A 20009-nucleotide genomic window follows, 5' to 3' on the forward strand; every position below is an offset into this window, starting at 1 on the left:
GTGTCTCCCCTGCTGCCCTGTTTTGAAAAATAAATTACTTTTTAAGATTTATCTATGCATCTCTCAACTTTAAGAAATGCTAGGAGGGAACTTCTGTGCATAAAAGTCAAATATCTGGGGAGTTAGGATGGTATTGGAATAATTCCCATTTTTGTATAGGCAATGCAAGATCGTTTTAAACTGTGACAGCCATGCCATAGAGAAACACAGGCATTGTATTTTATAGTAGCTTCTTTGGGCTTCTAAAGTCCCTGACAGGGATGCATAGTAATTGCTGATGCTGTCTAAGCAAGGTAGGATTTTACCATATCTGGATATCCCTGTTCAGCTACATTTCAGTCCTTTTACATTTGGAGCTTAAACCCCACCCAGGAAACATTTATGCCAACAATCTACATGCTTCAGCTTAGAGAAATCCAAACAGTGGTCCTACTGCAGTCCTGACTTGTGATCATGGTGTACATTTTGAATATAGTTTGAATTTCTTTCTTTTGGCTCAAAAGGTGATCCCCTATGGAGTCACCCAGCATCATTAAGTATTTAAATATGTAGGTATTTATAAAAATGGCATTTCACATTATATTTTTGAGAAGGCTACTTAAAACCTAATTTTAGATAGTTTTCTCTTGCCTTTTTTTTTTTTTACAAAGTGTAACTGAAGGAAATCAGTAGTTTTTGTTTATATTTTCAGTTATGCTTCTCTGATCATGGGGACAGTTTAGCAGTTCATAATTGGTCACCATTATGCCTATAAACATACTTACTGCATCTCAGATTCTCATCGTGTGTTCCTTTCTATAGCCTGCCTATCGATGTGACCTTGGCAGTGTTTGCTGTGGGGGCCCAGAGCACAGAAGGCTGGGATTTTCTTTATAGTAAATATCAGTCTTCTTTGTCCAGTACTGAGAAAAAACAAATTGAATTTGCCCTCTGCACAACCCAAAATAAGGAAAAGCTTCAATGGTGAGTCAGTCATTCATTCATGTTCATGTGGCCAAGGGAAATTAGATTAGATTAGATCATTCTGGCATCTATTTTTGTTTTCTTGGCCAGGAATTGTCTATTCTGCTGGGAACATATACTGCAAGTCAGCATACATCTAATGAGAAAGGCAAATAATTAGGGAGAACCAGGTGTCAGGAAAAATATTTAAAGGCACATACATTTGTGTATCTTTAAAAAGACAACATATTTAAAATATTTACTAGAGCTACTCTTCCTTAACTATTCTTTTGAGCAAATGAGAGGGTATAAGAGAACACTATATAAATGTTAGTTTTTATTATATAGCTATAGTGGGTTTATCAGGATTCTGGTTACCCATTTATCTTTTTAACCTTTGTTATTGGCAGACTTTTTTTCTTTTACAAGTAATTTTATTGCAGTGATTCATAACTGTTTCGCCACCTATTCATTGCTAACATTTCTTTTCTTAATCCTTTCAGGCTACTAGATGAAAGCTTTAAGGGAGATAAAATAAAAACTCAGGAGTTTCCAGGAATTCTTGTACACATTGGCAGGAACCCAGTAGGATACCCACTGGCCTGGAAATTTCTCAGGAAAAACTGGAACAAACTTGTACAGAAGTAAGTGGTGCCAAAAATTGTGCTGTGACTGGATAAGTTCATAACCTTACTGTGTTTCAGCCTTGTTGTTTGTAGAAGAACAATAATAGTCTAAAGTACTTTTTTATTGAAGATAGGCAGTAGAAGTACTTAAAGTATTTGTAGAAAATATAAAACTGGAATTCAGTGCTAATTTGTGAATATGTACAGGGGTGTTTTCCATTCCATCTGGCATAAACCCTTCCTGAGCCCATGGACTTATGAAGCCTTTCTCCTCAGAGTTCAGCCCAGGCCTTCCACGAACACATTTGCTTGTTTGCATCTGTCATTGTCTAACTCTTATAGCACTTCCTGCCTCTGTCATGTTCTGTTGGATACTTAACTTTTTATTAAGCTGTTGGTGTGTATTATTCTTTAGAGCTAGATCTTAACACATTGGATAGACATCATATTTTATACTTTCACACCCATCAGTTTTTAGTTAAAAGGTATTATATATAGGAGGCCCTTAAAATATATGTTAAATGAATATTTCACAACCCATTTTTGAATATTTCCCTCTCTAGGTTTGAACTTGGCTCACATTCCATAGCCCACATGGTAATGGGTACAACAAATCAATTCTCCACAAGAACATGGCTTGAAGAGGTAATATATATATCTTTTTAATCATAAATGAAAATTAGCTAATTAATATGGGGTAGACAAAATACTTTGAGGGTGTGGTGAGTTAGAAATGGATTTTGTCATTTAGAAGTTATTTTTGGATGGTATGGTACTGTCAGCAGCATAAATCAGTGGCAATTAAACTAGTGAAAACTGTGCCTCTTCTCAGACATGTTAAGAGGTCTTAGCTCTGCCATTTAAAACCTTAGGACTTGAAGAAAAATTACCTGAGACAATTGGTCCCTGTTTAAGGATGTTAAAAGTGGGCATTGAGGTATAAATGACTGAAGTGGTCATCCAGCTACTGTTAAAGAGGCAGATCTGGAATCTAGGTTCTTTATAAACCATCCAAGTTCATGGTTCCCTGTCACTTATTATATAACCATCTGCCTTCAGACAGAATTTCAGGCAGCTTTAAGATCCATGTATAAAAGAAATGTTAAAATGAAGGACAAAAAGATACATAATGGACAGGTGATAACCATGTGAGGGACTTATGGCTGAGGATAATTCTCGCAATTGTCCCCTGAATTTATCACAGAGATTCCTAGAAGTCAAGGAAAAATGAGGAATCAGTACGAGTTATTCACGTTGTCTGGTAAAAGAGAACATGAAGCATACACGTTTTCTACAAAAGCAGACTTTTCTTCAGTCCTAAACTCAAGGACTTTGATGTGTGGGCCATTGAGTTCTGTGGTGTCCCTTCTATAATAAGGTTTCATATAGTAAAGTTGTAGAACAAATTTTACATGGCTCTTAAACTATGGTACGTTTAGATAAAAGCTGAGAGGCTAATATTAACTTTTTTAGGAGTGGTTCCATTGTGTAGTCTGGTTATACTATTTTCTAGCTTGAGATGGGGAGAGAGCTTTGGAAATGGAAAAGAATGAAGGGTTGTTACAGTCTCGTAGCTTTTTCCAGTTTTCAGTAGCCTCATCCAGGCTTGTCAAATTAACTTGCATATAATAATTCAACCTTGAACTCCAGCGAGGTCTAGAGCAGAGATATTCTGTGTGATGACTGAAGAGCTGTCCAAAGACTTGACCAGAAAGGTAGTCATCCATAGACAAGATCTATAGCAACAAAGCATTTCATTCATTCATTTGTATTCATTCAAGACATATATGCCACACATGGTTTTAGGTTATGTGGCTATAACAGTGAACAGACAGACAAAACCTTTGCTGTCATGGAGCTGAAATTTCTGCTGTGGGAATCAGACAATTACAGACAAATCAACTGATGTCAAGTAGTTACATGCTCTGAAGATGAATAAGGCAAGGAGAGGGATTGGGGTAGAGGGTTGGTGCCGTTTTATAGGATGATTAGGAGACATTTGAGAAGATATTGAAGGAAATGCTGATATCTAGAGGAGTATTGTGTGCAGAGGAAACATCAGGTGCAAAGACCCTGAAGCAGGGCATGAAAATTAAAGAGCCCGAGATGTTATCATAATGGAGAGCAAACTATGGATATATAAAATATAGGAGTCATCCTGAGTCCTTCCTTCCCCACACGTCTAATTACGCAAGTCCTGCTGGTCCTCTCTCAGCACATGCACTGGATCTTGCGCACGTCTCTCTGCTCTTACCCCCATCCAGTCCTTTCTCATCTCTTGCCTTGCCTATTGCAATAGTGTCCTAACTGGCCTCCCCCTTGCCACTTTGCCAATAGCAAAACATTTTCCACATTTAAGACTGCAAGTCAGCCCATAACTGACCCTGGCTTCTTGAACCCTGCCTATTGTTCTTGCAGTAAATTCCAAATCCCTCCTTCCCATGTGTCCACGACCTTGATGACCTGGCTTCTGAGGACCTCTCTGGTGCCAATTCCCACAGGTTCTCCTGGTTTACTGTCTCACAACACTGCAGCCACTCAGTCTCCTTCTGTTCCTGGGCTACTGCTTGGTTCTCCTGTCTTTAAGCCTCTGCACTTTTTCTTCTCTCTGCCTGGCTTTTCACTAGAAAGTATTCACCAACTTTTCACTAGAAAGGGGCATTTTATCTTTGAGAGGTCTCGGCTTAAATCACCTTCCCCAAAACCATGCAGTTCAATGCAGGCCACATCTCCCCAGTTACTAGCATACCCCTGGCATATTTTCTTCATAGCAGTTTATTTACAGTAATCATATTTACTGCATGTATCCCCCAAAAGACTGTAAGCTCCATGAGGGGAGGATGCTTGCCTGATTCACTGCTGCATCCTCAGTGTCTAGCACGGTAATTACAGCAGACAGATGAATAAATATCAGAGGAAATATTGGTGAACAAATGGATGAGGTTAAGTCCCTGATACATGCTGGGTTTGGGGTTTTGCACTTTACCTGCATTATATAACTACATCCTTCACCACTGCTCTTCATTTTACAGATGAGGAGACTGGGTTCCATGAAAGTTAAATCATTTGCTCAAATCAAGTTAGTAGGATAAACCTGTTTTCCTATCCCTGTATTGTGCCACTTATTGCACAGAAATTGTTCTTAAAGAGCCAAGTCTGAATCAAATATTCAGTTGAGATGTTGCATTTCCAAGACAGGTGAAGACAGAAGAGATGATTTTTGGGTCAGGTCAAGGGTAAGAGTAATGGTTAGCAGCTGGCTTCGCTGTTGTAGAAGGTCTGTTTTTAGTGGAGCTATCATAATGAGCTCCTTCAGGATTAATGATTTGAGCAATTAGTAAGATTATTGATGTGCTTTGACTGTTGAATAGTGCTCAAAGTGATTTTTAATTGACTGTGAATTAATCTTGTGTTCTGAGCGTGTATGAAGCAGTAGGTTGAGCTACAACTTAAGGTAGACAGTGGAGAAGTATTTTCCAGGTTGCTACAGCAGGAGGCCATGCCTTCTGCTCATTGAAAAGTTGTACTGTATTGACATATAAAAACAACTCTGCATCATTTAAAATGGAAATCTTATCTTTCTAAAACCCATTCCTACTCCCCTCTTTATTCCCAAACCAATAATATGGTATTATGACATGGATTTCTAAGGAATTGACTATCTGGAATCTATGCTGAATAAATAATACATCTTGGCCTACATTTGCTTCCTGGATACCAAATCAAAAATTGATGGATTATTGCTGTGAAAATGTATGGGAAAAGGGTAATAACCCTTTAAGGTGAAACAGAATCGCACAATGGCCAATCCTGTGGCAAAGCCAGCCTATCTGTCATGTGCGCTCAAGAGGTTAAGATACCCAGAAATGAAACAAGAACAAAGATATTCTTCAGGAGATAGACAAGAGTTTCTTATCTCTTTAAAATCATGGGGAACTCTGAGACAACAATACATGAATTGTAGATTAGGTTAAAAAAATTTGGCAAGGTTTGGGTTTTACCACCATAACTTGCTAAGAATCCCATTCCCCACAGTGTTTCTATAATAACATACAAGGCCAGGCCCATGGAGGAAGACGGCACTTATATGGTGGTAACTGTTTTGCTTGGCAAAGAAGAGACGGCACATTCTGCTTTTTAGATATCATGTTTTTAAAAAATGAAGTTTGCATCTGTGAGTATAGAACAGAATAACACATTAAATAGACACAATTAAACCTTAATTATAAAATGGTAAACAGTGAAGTCTTCTAAAGTCTCGCAGCTGGGAATAAACAAAAGAACGCAGAGAAAAAACACAGAACTTGACATCATGAGGCGTGAGCTCATTTCATACAGCTTATGTGTGCATAATCCTACTCAGACAGCTGGGACTGCCTTCATACAGCTTATGTGTGCATAATCCTATTCAGACAGCTGGGACTGCCTTCTATATAGAATTTTGACAAATGCTGGAATTTTGGCTTCAGTTTTAACTAAAGTTACATCTGGTTAATGTAATAAAATTAATTTTTAAAACTCACTTTTTCCTCACAAGGTAAAAGGATTCTTCAGCTCTTTGAAAGAAAATGGTTCTCAGCTCCGTTGTGTCCAACAGACAATTGAAACCATTGAAGAAAACATCCGCTGGATGGATAAGAATTTTGATAAAATCAGAGTGTGGCTGCAAAGTGAAAAGTTTGAACTTCTGTAAAAATTCCTCCCTTGCCAGGTTCCTGTTATCTCTAATCACCAACATTTTGTTGAGTGTATTTTCAAACTAGAGATGGCTGTTTTGGCTCCAGCTGAAGATACTTTTTTCCCCCTCAACTCATTTTTTGAGTGTCCCAGTGAAAAGACTGGCTGTTAGTTTTTCGTGAGTGGGCTATCGCTACCATGTGTTTCATTCATCACAGGTGTTGTCCTGCAATGTAAACCCAAGTGTTGGGTTCCCTGCCACAGAGGAATGACGTGCCTTATTCTTCTCATTTTATATTTTACGCTTAAGCCCCCCAGTGTCCAAAACCCTGTGCCCCACATTTGTCATTCATAAACTGTTTCATCAATTTCCTCAAAAGACTCTGAATAGTCGACTACTGAACAATGGATACCTGGATCCGAGACTAAGCCAGATGATGGCTGGGTTAAAGCTCTGGCTCTCCCCGCTGACCCCTCCAGACCCGCTGCCCACCCCTCTCTTCCTTGCTCCATGCCCAGGGGCTGACTTGTAAAGGCCAAGTCCTCAAGCTTCCTTGCCCTTTGGATGTTGGTCAGTGGGGAGCCAGAGAGCTGGAGCTGCGGTCGGAGGAGGCAGTAGGTGTTCTTCCCTGATTCCCTTACTGGATGCCCTGGGCTGGCGTCCCCTGAGGGTCTTAGCTCCTGAGAGGGGACCCTCTTTTCCACACAGCCTTCTCCACCTCTGGATTTTGGTAACTGCTCCCTCCTCATCCCTTCAGGATTAGGGGCCTCAGTGGGAGCCTGGCTTTTACTAGTCCTGGCAGGACTTGTGGTTTCCACATAATGTGCTTGTACTTTGCAAAAAGTCTTTTTATAGAACCCCCCCCCCTCAGATAATTCTGAGTGTCATCTATTTCCCTGACTGACACAGTATCTCTTCTGAAAAAGCAGAGTGCATTCAAGTCTGTAGGAAAACCCTTTTCTTAGGGAGGTGATTCTTTTCTCTCTCTGCTTCTTATTTGGCCTAGTTTACAATTTCTAAATAACTAGTTACTGGCATTTACTGACAGTAAATTATTGCAGGGTCACCAATAAATGATAGTACATTGTGAAACAAAATATTTGCTCATATTAGCAAATAGGGCATTCTTTGGCTTTGAAGTCTTTTGTGAAGACTTTACACACAGTTGCTTCAGCACACAGTTGCTGCTCAGGTTTTATGTACAGATCATAGAAAGCACAGTTTACTAACATGGTAAACCAACAGAGTTCAAGTCAGATAATACCCTAAGAATTAGATTTTATTTCTTATTCTGAAAACTTGCTACACAGGGACTTATCTAACCCACAGTGTGCTGTGTTGCTGACTTGATTAAAGTTGCAGCGTGTTTTGCGCCGACTATAAGGTGCGGAAATCCTCACGCCTGGCAAAGAATTCAGACTGAACTTTTTGAATATAAGGCAGAAATTTCAAGATACGGGAATATGATTGATATGAAAAATGTCAAAATGTGTTCCTCTAATACACGACAGAATAGAGTGACTTCTGGACATAAATCTCCAATTTATTAAACCATTCACCACAACAAATAGGTATAAAAGTGGAATTGGAATTTTTATACTTGCTTGTTGTAGTGAATGGTTTAATAAAAATAGAAATCACTGGTAATTTCCACCCTTTTAACGATTTCCCTTTTAAAAAAAATACACAACCAAGATTTTAATGTAAAATATTTTGCTTTAATTTTATTTTATGCCTTGATTAGTGAAACATGGAAATACTGATTTTCAGTTTTGGTCACCTGAGGAACCTACCTTCATTTGCTTTTGGAAAAGCCCATTTTCTAAACAGATACAATGTTGCCACAACAATGTGCAGAAAGCTTTTTGGTAATAAAAATTGTTCTTTGCCTCTAAGTGGGTATTTGCAATTATTTTCTCCTAACTAGATTGTAAAAAGGGCTCCTTTAGATCCTGTAGCTTACTCCAGTTATTATTAACAAACACCCAAGTTTTGAAGATATTTCTAATTTAAAAAGAAGGCATATTCAGAGTACCTTAAATAAATGTTTACTTTTATAGGCATCTTTAAACTTCTGGATTTTGGTATGCCATTTAAAAATACTTCTAGATACGCATGGAAATTAGTAATACTGCAGCCATATCCTTGCAGACACATCTGTCAGTGTCAAAGGCGTCAAGATTTTTCTTAAAAAAAAAGAAAACAAAAAAGCAAACACCTCTACTGCCCACATGGGAGGATTAGATACATAGTTAGAAATCCCTCAGGAAAAGTGTTTTTTCTTTTCTTGTTGCTGCCTTAACAATAGAATAATGACTATTTCTGATGGACAGAGACATAGCATTTTAAGCTGGTGGAGTGTGAAATCCCACAGGTACGTGCATGACTTTCAGAGACTTATTTGGCAGGGAGGTTAACAAGATGTGGTGCCATTTACAAGCAGTGTTTTACTGGTTTTGCTTGCCCCGCTGCCACAAGTCAGCTAAGTCATAACAAAAGCTTCAAACTGATGCTAAGGAAGGCCATACCCTTTGGAAACAAGAAATTCCCAATCTGTTTTATGTTATGTACCTGACATCTTTTCCTGCATTCACTACCAGGAAATAAGGATGAAATTAAATATCAAAATTCTAATCGATGATATCAGTGCAATGTTCAGGAAATATTCAGAAAGATCTGAGAAACCACTCAAAGTGGTAGGACATCAGAACCTACTTACACTGCTGTGGGGGAAATGCAGATTTAAAATTATATATATATAATTTTTTTTAAAGCAGAAGTTTCTTTTTGTATTTGGTAAATGTAAGTTCCATAAAGCCAGATGCTGTACAGTGCAAAGACTAATGTGGCAATAGTTCTAAGGACAAGTTGCTGCTCAGGTTTTATGTATAGATAACAGAAAGCACAGTTTACTAACATGGTAAACCAACAGAGTTCAAGTCAGATTAATACCCTAAGGATTAGATTTTATTTGTTATGCTCGAAATTTGCTACACAAGGACTTATCTAACCTATATTTTGCTCTGTTGCTGACCTGATTCAAGTCTCAGTGTGTTCTGTGCTGACTGTAAGATGCACAAGTCCTCACACCTGGCAAAGAAGAGTTCAAGCTGAAAAGGGGTTTGGTGCTTCCTGGTTTGTCCAGGTTACCTGTTATTAATTTATTATTAGCAGCCCAAGAGGAGATATGTGCCCAATGTACAATATCTTATGTTTGACTTATAAACATTATCCCAAAGCAACATCAAATACAGTTCAAAAGCCCAAGAGGAAAGGGGGTAATAAGAAATCAGAACATTGAAGAATGTTTAAAGCATTGTTTTCCAAACACTAACAAAAAAATTAAGTGCAAACTAAAAATACAAATGAGATTTACAGGCACTGTGTGTAGAATGTGCAAAAATTCGCTTAGATTTTCTTTTGTTTTTTTTGGTGTTGCTTTAAGAAACTTTATCAAATATATTTATTACAAATATAAAGCTTTCTTTCTCTCCCAATTGAAGGCAATTAAAAAAATTCAAAGTTTATCAATACCCAGTACAATAACACAGGTGAACCAGTCAAATTCATTTTCTTTCTGGAAAAGAATAACAAACCAATATTTAGGATGTTCAAAGGCTCAACAAAAACCAGTCTAGAAATCACCCAGAACAACTGTTTTGTTGCCAAAGACTTTTGTTCTTCAAAAGTCACCTTCCACCAGCTGAAGATTTTATATGCAGATACCTTGAAAAATTCAAATAAAAAATGCAGTGAATCATTTAATATGTAATTTTCTTGTTACAGGCATAGTAAATACCACTTAGCAAAAGCATTGTATAACAGACAAGAAGGAATTTCCTATAAGTCAACATGAAAGTGGATTAATAGAATTTTTTTAATTTTGGGAAAAATGTTAGAACAGTTCTAACTAATAAAGCTCCTTTTTTATAGGAAATACAGATAGATCATGGTGAGAGAGCTGAACTCGATTTAACCTATACTTGATTTCTTTTACGCTTTGGTCAGTAAGTGCTTGTATGCTTTTAAGGCTTACATTAGGCCTTCTCCTTTCTGAAGATTAAGATAAGGGCCCAGCTCTGAAGATCTCAGAAATTCCTTCATCTGTCCAATTTCTTCAGTAACCATAAATTAGAGTCAGATACAGTACTTTACTTTCCAAAATAATGACAAATAAAAATGGCCAATTTTTTCCTTTGCCCTTGTTCCCAAAACCCTGTAATTTCCACCAGACTCTAAAGGGTACTTCTCCCCACCCCACCACGTACTGGTATTTTGGGGAATACCAATATCTTCATGACATTTTGCTAAGTTGTAACATGCTAATTTTGCTTTGCCACAATAACCTGCAGTAATGAGCATTTGGATTTCAAAGATTCAACTAGCCTCAGATGGTCATTTTAAGTGCCTGGCCTAATATTTTAAAAAGCTTTTAATTACAAGATTAAGGTTTTTAAACATTTCAATAGCACAGTGATCCCATTTAGTGCTTTCGAAGAATGAGCGCTTACTCTGTAGAGCTTGCAGTATGCATTTCATGCCAACAGTGTAAAGTGAGCATGAATTACTCAAGAGGTGGACTTCACTTCTCTCATCTATAACACATGAACTGGCAGAAGGTACAGTTGTCTTCATTTACAAATAAACAGCCAACTTACCAGATACTTTAACTTGTATTTCTTTCATCATCTTTTGGCTTGGAAGTTTCCTCTGTTGTCTAAACGGGAAAGCAAAAACCATCCGTGAGCTCTTTCTTTTCTGTATTAAGTATGAGGAGATATAGCCTTCTCAGAATTAGGGGACAAAAGGCGGCAGTCAGTGGGGAAAAATAAGATGGTCCTTTCAGTTTCTCTTCTTCATTTGGCCAAAACATTGTGAGTTCTTCCTCCTCAAGTTTATTAGCTAAAAATAACCTTAAGTGATCCTGATCCTCAATGTATCACTCTCAGCTTTATTGTTTTAAGGCTAGGGTAGGTTACAAAATATGCATAGATGTTCTTAAATGGCAATGTGTCATTCCATGGTGATCCTTCCTTTTCCTGTACATAAGGTCATGGTTGTCCAGCAAATCCACTCATCATATATGGTTATTATGCTTTCTATTATTTTTTTCTATTATTTTTTAAAGGGCTGATTAAGTACTTCATATAACTGAAATTAAATAATGGGCAAATAGGTATTTAATCTGAGATATAATGGCATAATTGTCAATTATCAATGCTGTTTCCTATATCCCTTAAGGGAATCTACTACAGGAAGATTTTAATATATTTTTTAAAAGCTTTGGTGTAACTGGACTATTGTCTTTAAAGCTAGCCCTTTAACTCCTTATAGCCAGGGGATCATAGTAATAATCATTTAAATCATATGTTCTTGGAATTTGAAGGGACCTAGAAGTTGTCTAATCCAATTTTTATTTCTGATCACAGCTTGAGTAGTTTTAATCATAGGAAGTTTCCAACTTCCATGTTCTAAAATCTATATAAACCACATACTATGGTGGTATTTTAATTAGGGCAAGAAACACAGGCAAAACACAGGCAAATTGAGTTGTGTCAAGAACCTTCATTTAGAATTTTAAAGCACCAGTTACTTAAAAAATATATATGTATTTATTATATATAATATATATTATATATAATATATATTTATATTATATTTACATTTATATTATATTTATATATTATCTATTATTATTTATATTTATATATCATTTATTTTTGTATTATTTATATATTATATTTTTTATTTTTATTTTTTATTTTAATTTTATTTTTTTTATACCTGATGTAAATGACGAGTTGATGGGTGCAGCACACCAACATGGCACAAGTATACATATGTAGCAAACCTGCACGTTGTGCACATGTACCCTACCACTTGAAGTTTAATAATAATAAATTTAAAAAAAAATTTTTTATTTTATTTTAATATTTTAATAATAATATTTAAATTATTTTAAATAATAATTTAAAATAATATTTTAATATTTTTAATATTACTTTATATTTATATATTATTATATATAATATATTTATATTATATTATATATTATTATATATAATATATTTATATTATATTATATATTATATAGTATATATAATACATATATACACACAAAAATTCAATTACTTTACCAAGGCATACTCTGGAATAGATAATACTTTAAGAAATCTTTTATTCTAAATAGATTCCAGTAAGAAACTAAATGACTGAAGTGATAAACCCCACTCTGTGTAACTGCTAAACTAATTTGTAGTGTATTTACTGCTCCATTTACCTTTGCTGAATCCTTTGCTTTACCTCCATTCTTAGGTGCCTTGGAGCTGGAAGCGGTCTTCTTGCGCTTATCCTAAAGCAAAGGAAATGTAATGAGGCTATGGCTATCATCAATCCATCTAGCAATTAACTAGGCTGCAGTTAAATTAATCCAGACTATTCTGAGATCTCCAATTTAATTAAATAATGGAAGACTTTGGGTGTTTTTTCATGATTTTTTGAACAATGGTGATTGTCAGAGAATTGTTTACAGCAGGAGGGAAAAGAGGATAGAAATGAGGAGGGAAATGTGGGTGACGTTGATGCTCTGCCAATTCCCGTGATGCATGACTCACCCAGACCTTATTTTGCTAATCAAAACAGAGCTCGTCAATGAGATGTTAAATGTTGGCAAGGGTGTGGAGAAAAGGGAACCCTAGTACCCCGCTGGTGGGGATGTAGATTGGTATGGCTATGATGGAAAACGGTATGGAGGTTCCTAAAGAAATTAAAAGTAGAACTACTATATGACCCAGCAATCCCTCTTCTGGGCATATACCCAAAGGAGATGAAATTACCGCCTTATAAAGATATCTGCACTCCCATATTCACCGCAGCATTACTCACAATAGCCAAGATAGGGAACAACCTAGTTGTTGATGAATGGATAAAGAAAATGTCATATATATATACATAATGGAATATTATTCAGCCTTAAAAAATGATATCCTGCCATTTGCCACAACATGGATGGACTTGGAAGACCTTATACTAGATGATATAAGCCAGACACAGAAAGAAAAGTGATTTTGCTTATACGTAGAATATAGATAAAATAAAAAGCTCAAAAATACAGAGAATAAAACATGGCGACCATGGTAGGGAACAAGAGGAGGAAACAGAGATATAGGTCAAAGGATACAAAATAGCAGATACGCAGAATTAACAAATGCAGGGAGTTAATGTATAACACGAGGACTAAGGTTAACAAAATTGTATTAGGGATTTTTGTTAAATAAGTAGATTTTAGCTGCCTTTTGTGTGAGATGACATGTATGTAAATCTGCTTCCCTGCAGTAACCATTTTATTATTTCTATGCATCCCAAAATACCATGTTGTAAACCTCAAATATACACGATAAAATTTATTTAAAAAACAAAACAGAGCTTGTCTCTATCAGGACTGACTTTTGTGTGCCAAAGTTTTCAGTGTTTTCAGTGTTATGGAGGAGAAATGAACAATGGAAGCAATCAAGGAAAGCTGGAGCAGGTTACATATAAAAATAAAGTCCATTCACCAAAAAAGGCATTACTTACGCGTTACCAGGCATGAGAGATAGAATGCTGAGGTGGTCTAAAAATTAAACTACCCAATATGGAAGCACTGACAATTCAGTGATCCAGAGCAGCGCCTTACAACAGCCAAAACAATAGCACCCTGAGATCTGCAGAATTAACTCTTCTGAAAATAAGGAGGTACTCATTTCACTTTTCCTTCTATTTGATTTACAAGAGGGTGTAGCTTAAGGGAAAATGCCGCACACTTGTTGAATTACAAGTTGTTTCTCATTCACTCTTAATCACGTTTTGAGCACCTGCTAAGAACCAGGCATTTTGCTAATGAGGAGCACAAAGGTAAAAGACATGTCACTACTGTATAGAATGCACAGCTCAGTGGTGTGATACACAAGCACAGACAGGTAACCGGAGAGCAAGAAGGGCATGGAAGAGAGGCCTCTAACTTTGGCCTGGGAAGGGAGAAGAAGTAAGACAAGAAAGTCTTCCCTAGGGAGCTGATGCTTGAGCTGTGCCCTGAGGAATGAAGAGTCAACCAGTTGGGCTAAGCAGACAGAAAAGGGGAGGAAGCTCCAGAGAGCAAACGAGCATGAGAGCGCCTGCTGTAGTTAGGCCCTGCTCTCACTTCAAATGAACACAGACATAGCATTATTGTGGCACAACCATATAGTGTGGAGATATAAAAATGGTGTCTATGGAAATAACAAAGTAGCAGTTAGGAAATAAGCAGTGTTTTATAAGTGCACTGTAAGTAAAATTATGTAAAACATACATATAGAAAAAAAGGAAATCCACAAAATAATACTGTTTTGGGGGCAGTGGAATTATAGGTATGTTTTCTTTTCTTCACTTTCAGGTTCTAGATCTATGTCATCGTTTGATTCATTCTACAGTTTAAAAATTATAAGGGCCAGGCACAGTGGTTCAAGTCTGTGACCCCAGCACTTTGGGGGGCAGAGGTTGGCAGATAACTTGAGCCCAAGAGCTCAAGACCAGCCTAGCAACATGGGCAAAACCCCATCTCTACTAAAAAGAACAAAAATTAGCCGGGTGTGGTGGTGCACTCCTGTAGTCCCAGCTACTCAGGAAGCTAAGGTAGGAGGATTACTGGAGCCCAGGAAGCAGAGACTGCAGTGAGCTGAGATCACACCACTGCACTCCAGCCTGGGCGACAGAGTGAGACCCTGTTACAAGATAGACAGACAGATAGATAGACCAGTCAATAAAAGTTGTATGTATGTACACATAAACACACACACACATTTCAAAGAAAATCTATGTGGAAAAGCACAGTACCTTTGCTGTGTTCTGTGAGGTTTCTGTAGTGGAGGGACAGCTGTCCAGATCTCCTGAGAGAGCATCAATGGGGTCTTGGTCATCTGCAGATTTCTGAGATATGAGTAGAAATAACCATCAGTGAAGAAGCAGAAGGCAAAATGCAATATGGGGTATTTTCCCACTTCACTTACAAATAAAAGATGTTTCTATAAGAAAAAAACTTACTGACATTCTATACTAATAATAATGTATTGTAAAGGAGATAGAAAAACAAGAAAATCTTGATGGCTTTTTTTCCCTCTACTTTTTAATAAACGTTGCTTAGTATTCTCTGAGCCTCAGTTTTCTATCCTAAACGGCTTTTGTGAAGACTAAAAGAGAGTTTAAACAATGGTCACACACATTTATATGCATGCTCTGGCGAAGTACCAGGCAGAGTAGGCATTCAATATGTTTTAGTTTTCTAAAATGCCAAATAATCCTATGGCTAGAATAAAACAAAATGTAATGGAAATATGTTCCTATGGTCTTTACCTTTGACTCCTCTGATTTCTTTGTAGGTGGCTTCACTGGTTTGTCCTTAAAAAGAAGGCAGACTATTGGTTAAGCATAGATATTTGTAAAGGTTTACTTAGGTTTAGGCAGTAGAGAATCTATTATCCAATGACTTGACTTGGATAAAATGGAGTGTAGACTTGCAATAACTAATAAACCTGGGTCCCCACAATTTCTTTAGCAGCTTTGCTTAATTACTATTCTTTATAATCATATCTATAGACTTGGGGAAAACATATGAAAGAGTCCTGGAAGTGAAAGTAACACTATTTGTGAACCTTCTGCCATCATGTATTGTTACTTATAATTCTACTTAAAGTGTTATAAAAAGTTACTTGTGTTTTTATATCTTATTTACTATAGTTTATTACAGTCAGAAAGTCATCAGGGATTTTTCCCAGTTTCAAAGGCAAGGACCTTAAATAATAAATTTCCCAAAGAATGGAAGCAGGGTGAGTTGGTACTATCAAAGTGGGAAGGGCTCTAGCAGGACGTGGAATTGCTATCTTGTGGAATACTGAATGCAAGCAAGGAGAATTGGTTCCTGTGATAGGAGACCCTGAAGCTGACAGTGCTATTTAAACCAGGAATCATCTCACCAAAATGAATCAGTACAGAAAGAGAAGGGTGTAATTTGGTCTTCCTTGTTTTCTGTTTGATGAACAGGCATGGAAAGGGTTATTTATCATCTAATTGACTCAAAAGTTAGAAACCAAATAGGAAAGAGGTGGGGGACAGGCCTGGTTGACCTACGAAAGACTGGTTTCTATCATGTGGGAGACAAAAGGCCAGGGACTTTTTGGCAGAGAAACAGGATTTGTGATTGGGAATATTGCTTTGCCTGGCTTCACTTGCAGTAGTGCTGATGGTGATGTAGAAGAAGATAGGGAGACCCCAGGTCTTGGAGCTGCCTTATTAATTTGCCCTATTAATTATCCCAACACCAGCTCCTTTTCTACTGTCCTTAAACAGACACTGCTTCCTTTGAAATCCTATCACCTTAGTGATTTTTATAGCCTTTTCTTGAAAGAGAGAATCACATTTCTTGGATTACTCTTAAGCATCAGTGACTCACTGAACGGTATTCAACCCTGTTTATACCACAGAGCCTAGCATATGCATATACAATGATATTGGCTCAAATAAATATTTACCTGCTGGTCAGCTTTGGTGACACATTAAAAGCAGTCAGTCATGATATGTCTTTATGCTATTGTAAAAGAGTACAGCTACTATTTATTTCAAGGAGGTTTGAATTTAAAGATCTTTGTAGCATAAATCCGATCTAGCAATTTGCCTCAGTTTACCTGTCCATTATCATCCAGGAGATGTCTGTATTCAGGTGGGATAGTGTCATCTCTTTCTCCAAGCTTGTCTCTATGTTCAGCTTTCGCTTTTTCCTATATAAACAGTGAGCAGATAGAATTAATATTCATTTCCTCTTTCACTTAGAAAATACATTGTCAAATGTAGCATTCAGCATTTGTTGTACTTTTATGAGGCAAAACATATGGTCTGTTTTTATTTTTTAAGCAACAGAACAACACAGATGACTTCAACAGACTGCTAGTTGGCTAAAATGTATAATCCCATATGCTTCTGTATGTCAATTCATATCTGTGAATTTTCTAGCTATATTTTAAATGGAAATAAATGATTAAATAATTATCCTCAGAAACCATGTTAGGAGATTAGAACCCAAAGGTATAAAATATCTTTTTCTTTTTTTCTGTATGTTTCACTTTTCTAATAAAAAAAATCAGGCCACTATGCCCTGCCATTTAGAGAGGTCATATTTACAACTTTGCTTGTTTATAAGCAACCCTGAAGGACGACAGCTAATTTGAATGGGTGTGCTGACTGCTTGTGTTGCATGGGACGAAGCCACGCAATCTCCTCAGGGAGGCTCCGCTGGTGTCTTTGTCACAGATTCAGTGACCTTCCCGTCCAGGGGAGTACAGATTGATTTTTTTATTCATTATAATTTCATGTTTAAAATATAGGTTAAATTCACATCAATATTCCTACGACAATGACAGAGTCAAGACCCAAGGATTAAAATTTCACTTATTAGTGAATTTGTTTGTTTTTTTTTTTTTTTACCTTTACTTTATCCTCCATTGGTTTGTTCTCATCTGGGTCAGGCTGCCTTTGTCCTAGACTGTCGGAGAGTTTATCCAAGGCATCATCGAGGTCTTTGTCACTCTGCTAAAAAAGTAAATAATGCTGAATTAGTCACTCATTAGCCAAACTGTATCAGAGGCAAATTAGCCCAGGAACTCCATCTTTTCAGGAGGGAACCTGTTTCCTTGGTAGAAAAAGACATCTGGGGCTGGGGCTGGGGCTGGGGCAGGGGAGTAGACAGGGTCAGAGAAGAGAAGGCTAGGAATGGAAGATCAGGAGAAGAGCAGCAGCATCATGTCAACCTCTGGGGTTGGAGGGCCAGCGCCTTCCACCCACCCTCCCCATCTCTTGGTGAAGATCCCCAGGTTAAGGAGGTCTTAGTGGCAGCCTCAGGAGCCACATCCAGTGGGTGACCTGGAGGTCACATAAAGGGTCCAAAAGCAAATGAACCAACCATGTGTGCCTTTCATTTAGAAATTAAACACCATTAGAAAACTGGATATGAAAACAAATATCCACTAATGTTGTCAGATGGTTAGGAAGCAGGATTCTGCAACTCTAGAGGGTGAGCGTTTCTTTGGTTCTGTGGGTCCTCTCTAAGACTCTAAGATCTTGAGGGGTGCATTTCATAAAGTACAGCAAGACCCGCAGTTTGTGGGAAGCCATGGAGCTCGGCACTGCCATCCTAATACCTCCTAGAACGCAAAACCCCAGAGACAATCTGGGGTCAGGAGAGTGGAAGGGGCTTCTCTGCCACACTGGTATGAGTGGCCTGAAAGACTTCAGAGAATTTCTGAACTGGTGGGGAAACCTCTCTTTTCATCTTTAGGAAGCTCACGGAAGCTAAATTGCAGAAATGGGAGCTGGTATTCTAGAGGAAAAAAATTATGGAACAACAATGTCACTGTAACTAAGATAGCTTAGTTCTTCTAACATTTATTTACTGTATGATTCAGGCAGCTTATTTAACCTCTTTCAGCCTCAGCTTCCTTGGCCATGAAATGTGAATAACAGTAGTACCTGTACTCCTAAGTTGCTGAGAAAAGCAAATGATTGAAAAGGCATTTAAAACAGTACTAGTTGTATGTTAGGACCCAACAAATGGTAAATTATTAGTAGTATTATTATAGCAAAATCTTAAGTTTTGTTTCAAAATATTTTTCAACACATTGCATTCAAAATTCCACCTCTAAATGAATTCAATTAAAATGTGTTTAATATCTACATTGTATAAGATACCATGCTGAACTCTGTCCAATACTGTATAGAACTTTCCAGTTGATTTTCAAAGTGTTTTCACATACACTATCCAGTTTTATTTGATGCCCACAATGGTTCTCAGTGAACTAAGCAGGCTTTTTGGAGGTAAAAAGCTCAGGGAAGCTAAGTCAGTTGTTTGAAAACAAATTGTTAAAAAGTGAATAGGACCCAGGTCTTGGGATTGATAAAGCTTTTCCCTGTCATGGCTTAGTCACATCCATGATCTTCTATTTTCTTTGAAGCAGTTTTTCCTGTTGAAGTGATTTTACTACACAGATCTTTGAAAGCATGTCTTCAGATGCTTTCAGTGTACGTAACACTGCTAGTAACAATCTAATAATCTCGGCAAAGAAGGCTCCCGTGAATTATCATGGCTTGACTCTTTGATTTCCCAATATTTTTATCTAAATAAAGCTTTATACCTTGTTTTAGTGACATATTCAAATAAAATGTTAACTAAAAACAAGACTCTCTGATGGGAAATGTGATCAGAGAAGCGTCATTGGAAAACCTACTTCTTAAAGGCAAAAAAGTTTCTGATTGCAGATGTTTACTGATAGCCTCCATCGGGGCAGAATCTCTGGCCTGAATATTAAGAACTGAAGTGTAAATGGCAGCCGAGGCTATTAATGGTTCTTCCTTTCTGTTGCATGGGGACTTTTTTCATTGTGGGTGTGGTTACACACACATGCACGTGCACACACACACACACACACGGGGCATTTTACTGGTTTTAAGTGCTTTATTATAATCCAGGATTATAGCTGCTAATGGTAGAGCTGCCTGGGGCCAGGTCTGGGCTTTGTCATTTGTGCCTCTGGATATTTTCAGATGATCCTGAAGCTGACCCAACAGGATGAAAATCCATCAGAATCTCAGACTGCAGCACTAAATATGCTTTGATGCTACATCAAAAGGAATGGAAGCATAGCTGACTTCACTAAAGTTACTTCATCTCCATCTAGCAAATGAGGCACTGTTCTCAAGCAAAG

The 20009-nt window shown here is 37.4% G+C and overlaps 2 protein-coding genes across 24 annotated transcripts in view; one reads left to right on the forward strand and one right to left on the reverse strand.

The window, feature by feature from the left end:
- ERAP1 (endoplasmic reticulum aminopeptidase 1) overlaps positions 1–20009 on the forward strand; it is a 50049-nt gene that overhangs the window by 25730 nt on the left and 4310 nt on the right. For 2 of the 5 annotated variants that reach the window (XM_007979110.3, XM_007979101.3), the window contains exons 16-19: positions 802–963; positions 1446–1586; positions 2132–2213; positions 6106–8141. In XM_007979110.3, coding sequence (XP_007977301.3) covers positions 802–963; positions 1446–1586; positions 2132–2213; positions 6106–6261 — 541 coding nt within the window. In that variant the 3' untranslated portion in view covers positions 6262–8141. Of the gene's footprint in view, positions 1–801; positions 964–1445; positions 1587–2131; positions 2214–2772; positions 2815–6105; positions 8142–19848; positions 19965–20009 lie in introns of those variants that run through there. The other 3 variants (XM_007979117.3, XM_073014571.1, XM_073014570.1) reach the window with 3 other exon arrangements.
- Positions 7943–20009, reverse strand: part of CAST (calpastatin) — a 112734-nt gene continuing 100667 nt past the window's right edge. For 14 of the 19 annotated variants that reach the window (XM_073014575.1, XM_007979194.3, XM_007979176.3 and 11 more), the window contains 7 exons: positions 17737–17841; positions 16941–17033; positions 15613–15657; positions 15097–15189; positions 12527–12598; positions 10905–10963; positions 7943–9972 (listed from right to left, as the gene is read on the reverse strand). In XM_073014575.1, coding sequence (XP_072870676.1) covers positions 10913–10963; positions 12527–12598; positions 15097–15189; positions 15613–15657; positions 16941–17033; positions 17737–17841 — 459 coding nt within the window. In that variant the 3' untranslated portion in view covers positions 7943–9972; positions 10905–10912. The remainder of the gene's footprint in view (positions 9973–10904; positions 10964–12526; positions 12599–15096; positions 15190–15612; positions 15658–16940; positions 17034–17736; positions 17842–20009) is intronic. The other 5 variants (XM_007979204.3, XM_073014574.1, XM_073014573.1 and 2 more) reach the window with 1 other exon arrangement.

This window comes from Chlorocebus sabaeus, chromosome 4 (assembly GCF_047675955.1).
Source record: "Chlorocebus sabaeus isolate Y175 chromosome 4, mChlSab1.0.hap1, whole genome shotgun sequence".
In the NCBI taxonomy this organism is placed as follows: Eukaryota; Metazoa; Chordata; class Mammalia; order Primates; family Cercopithecidae; genus Chlorocebus; species Chlorocebus sabaeus.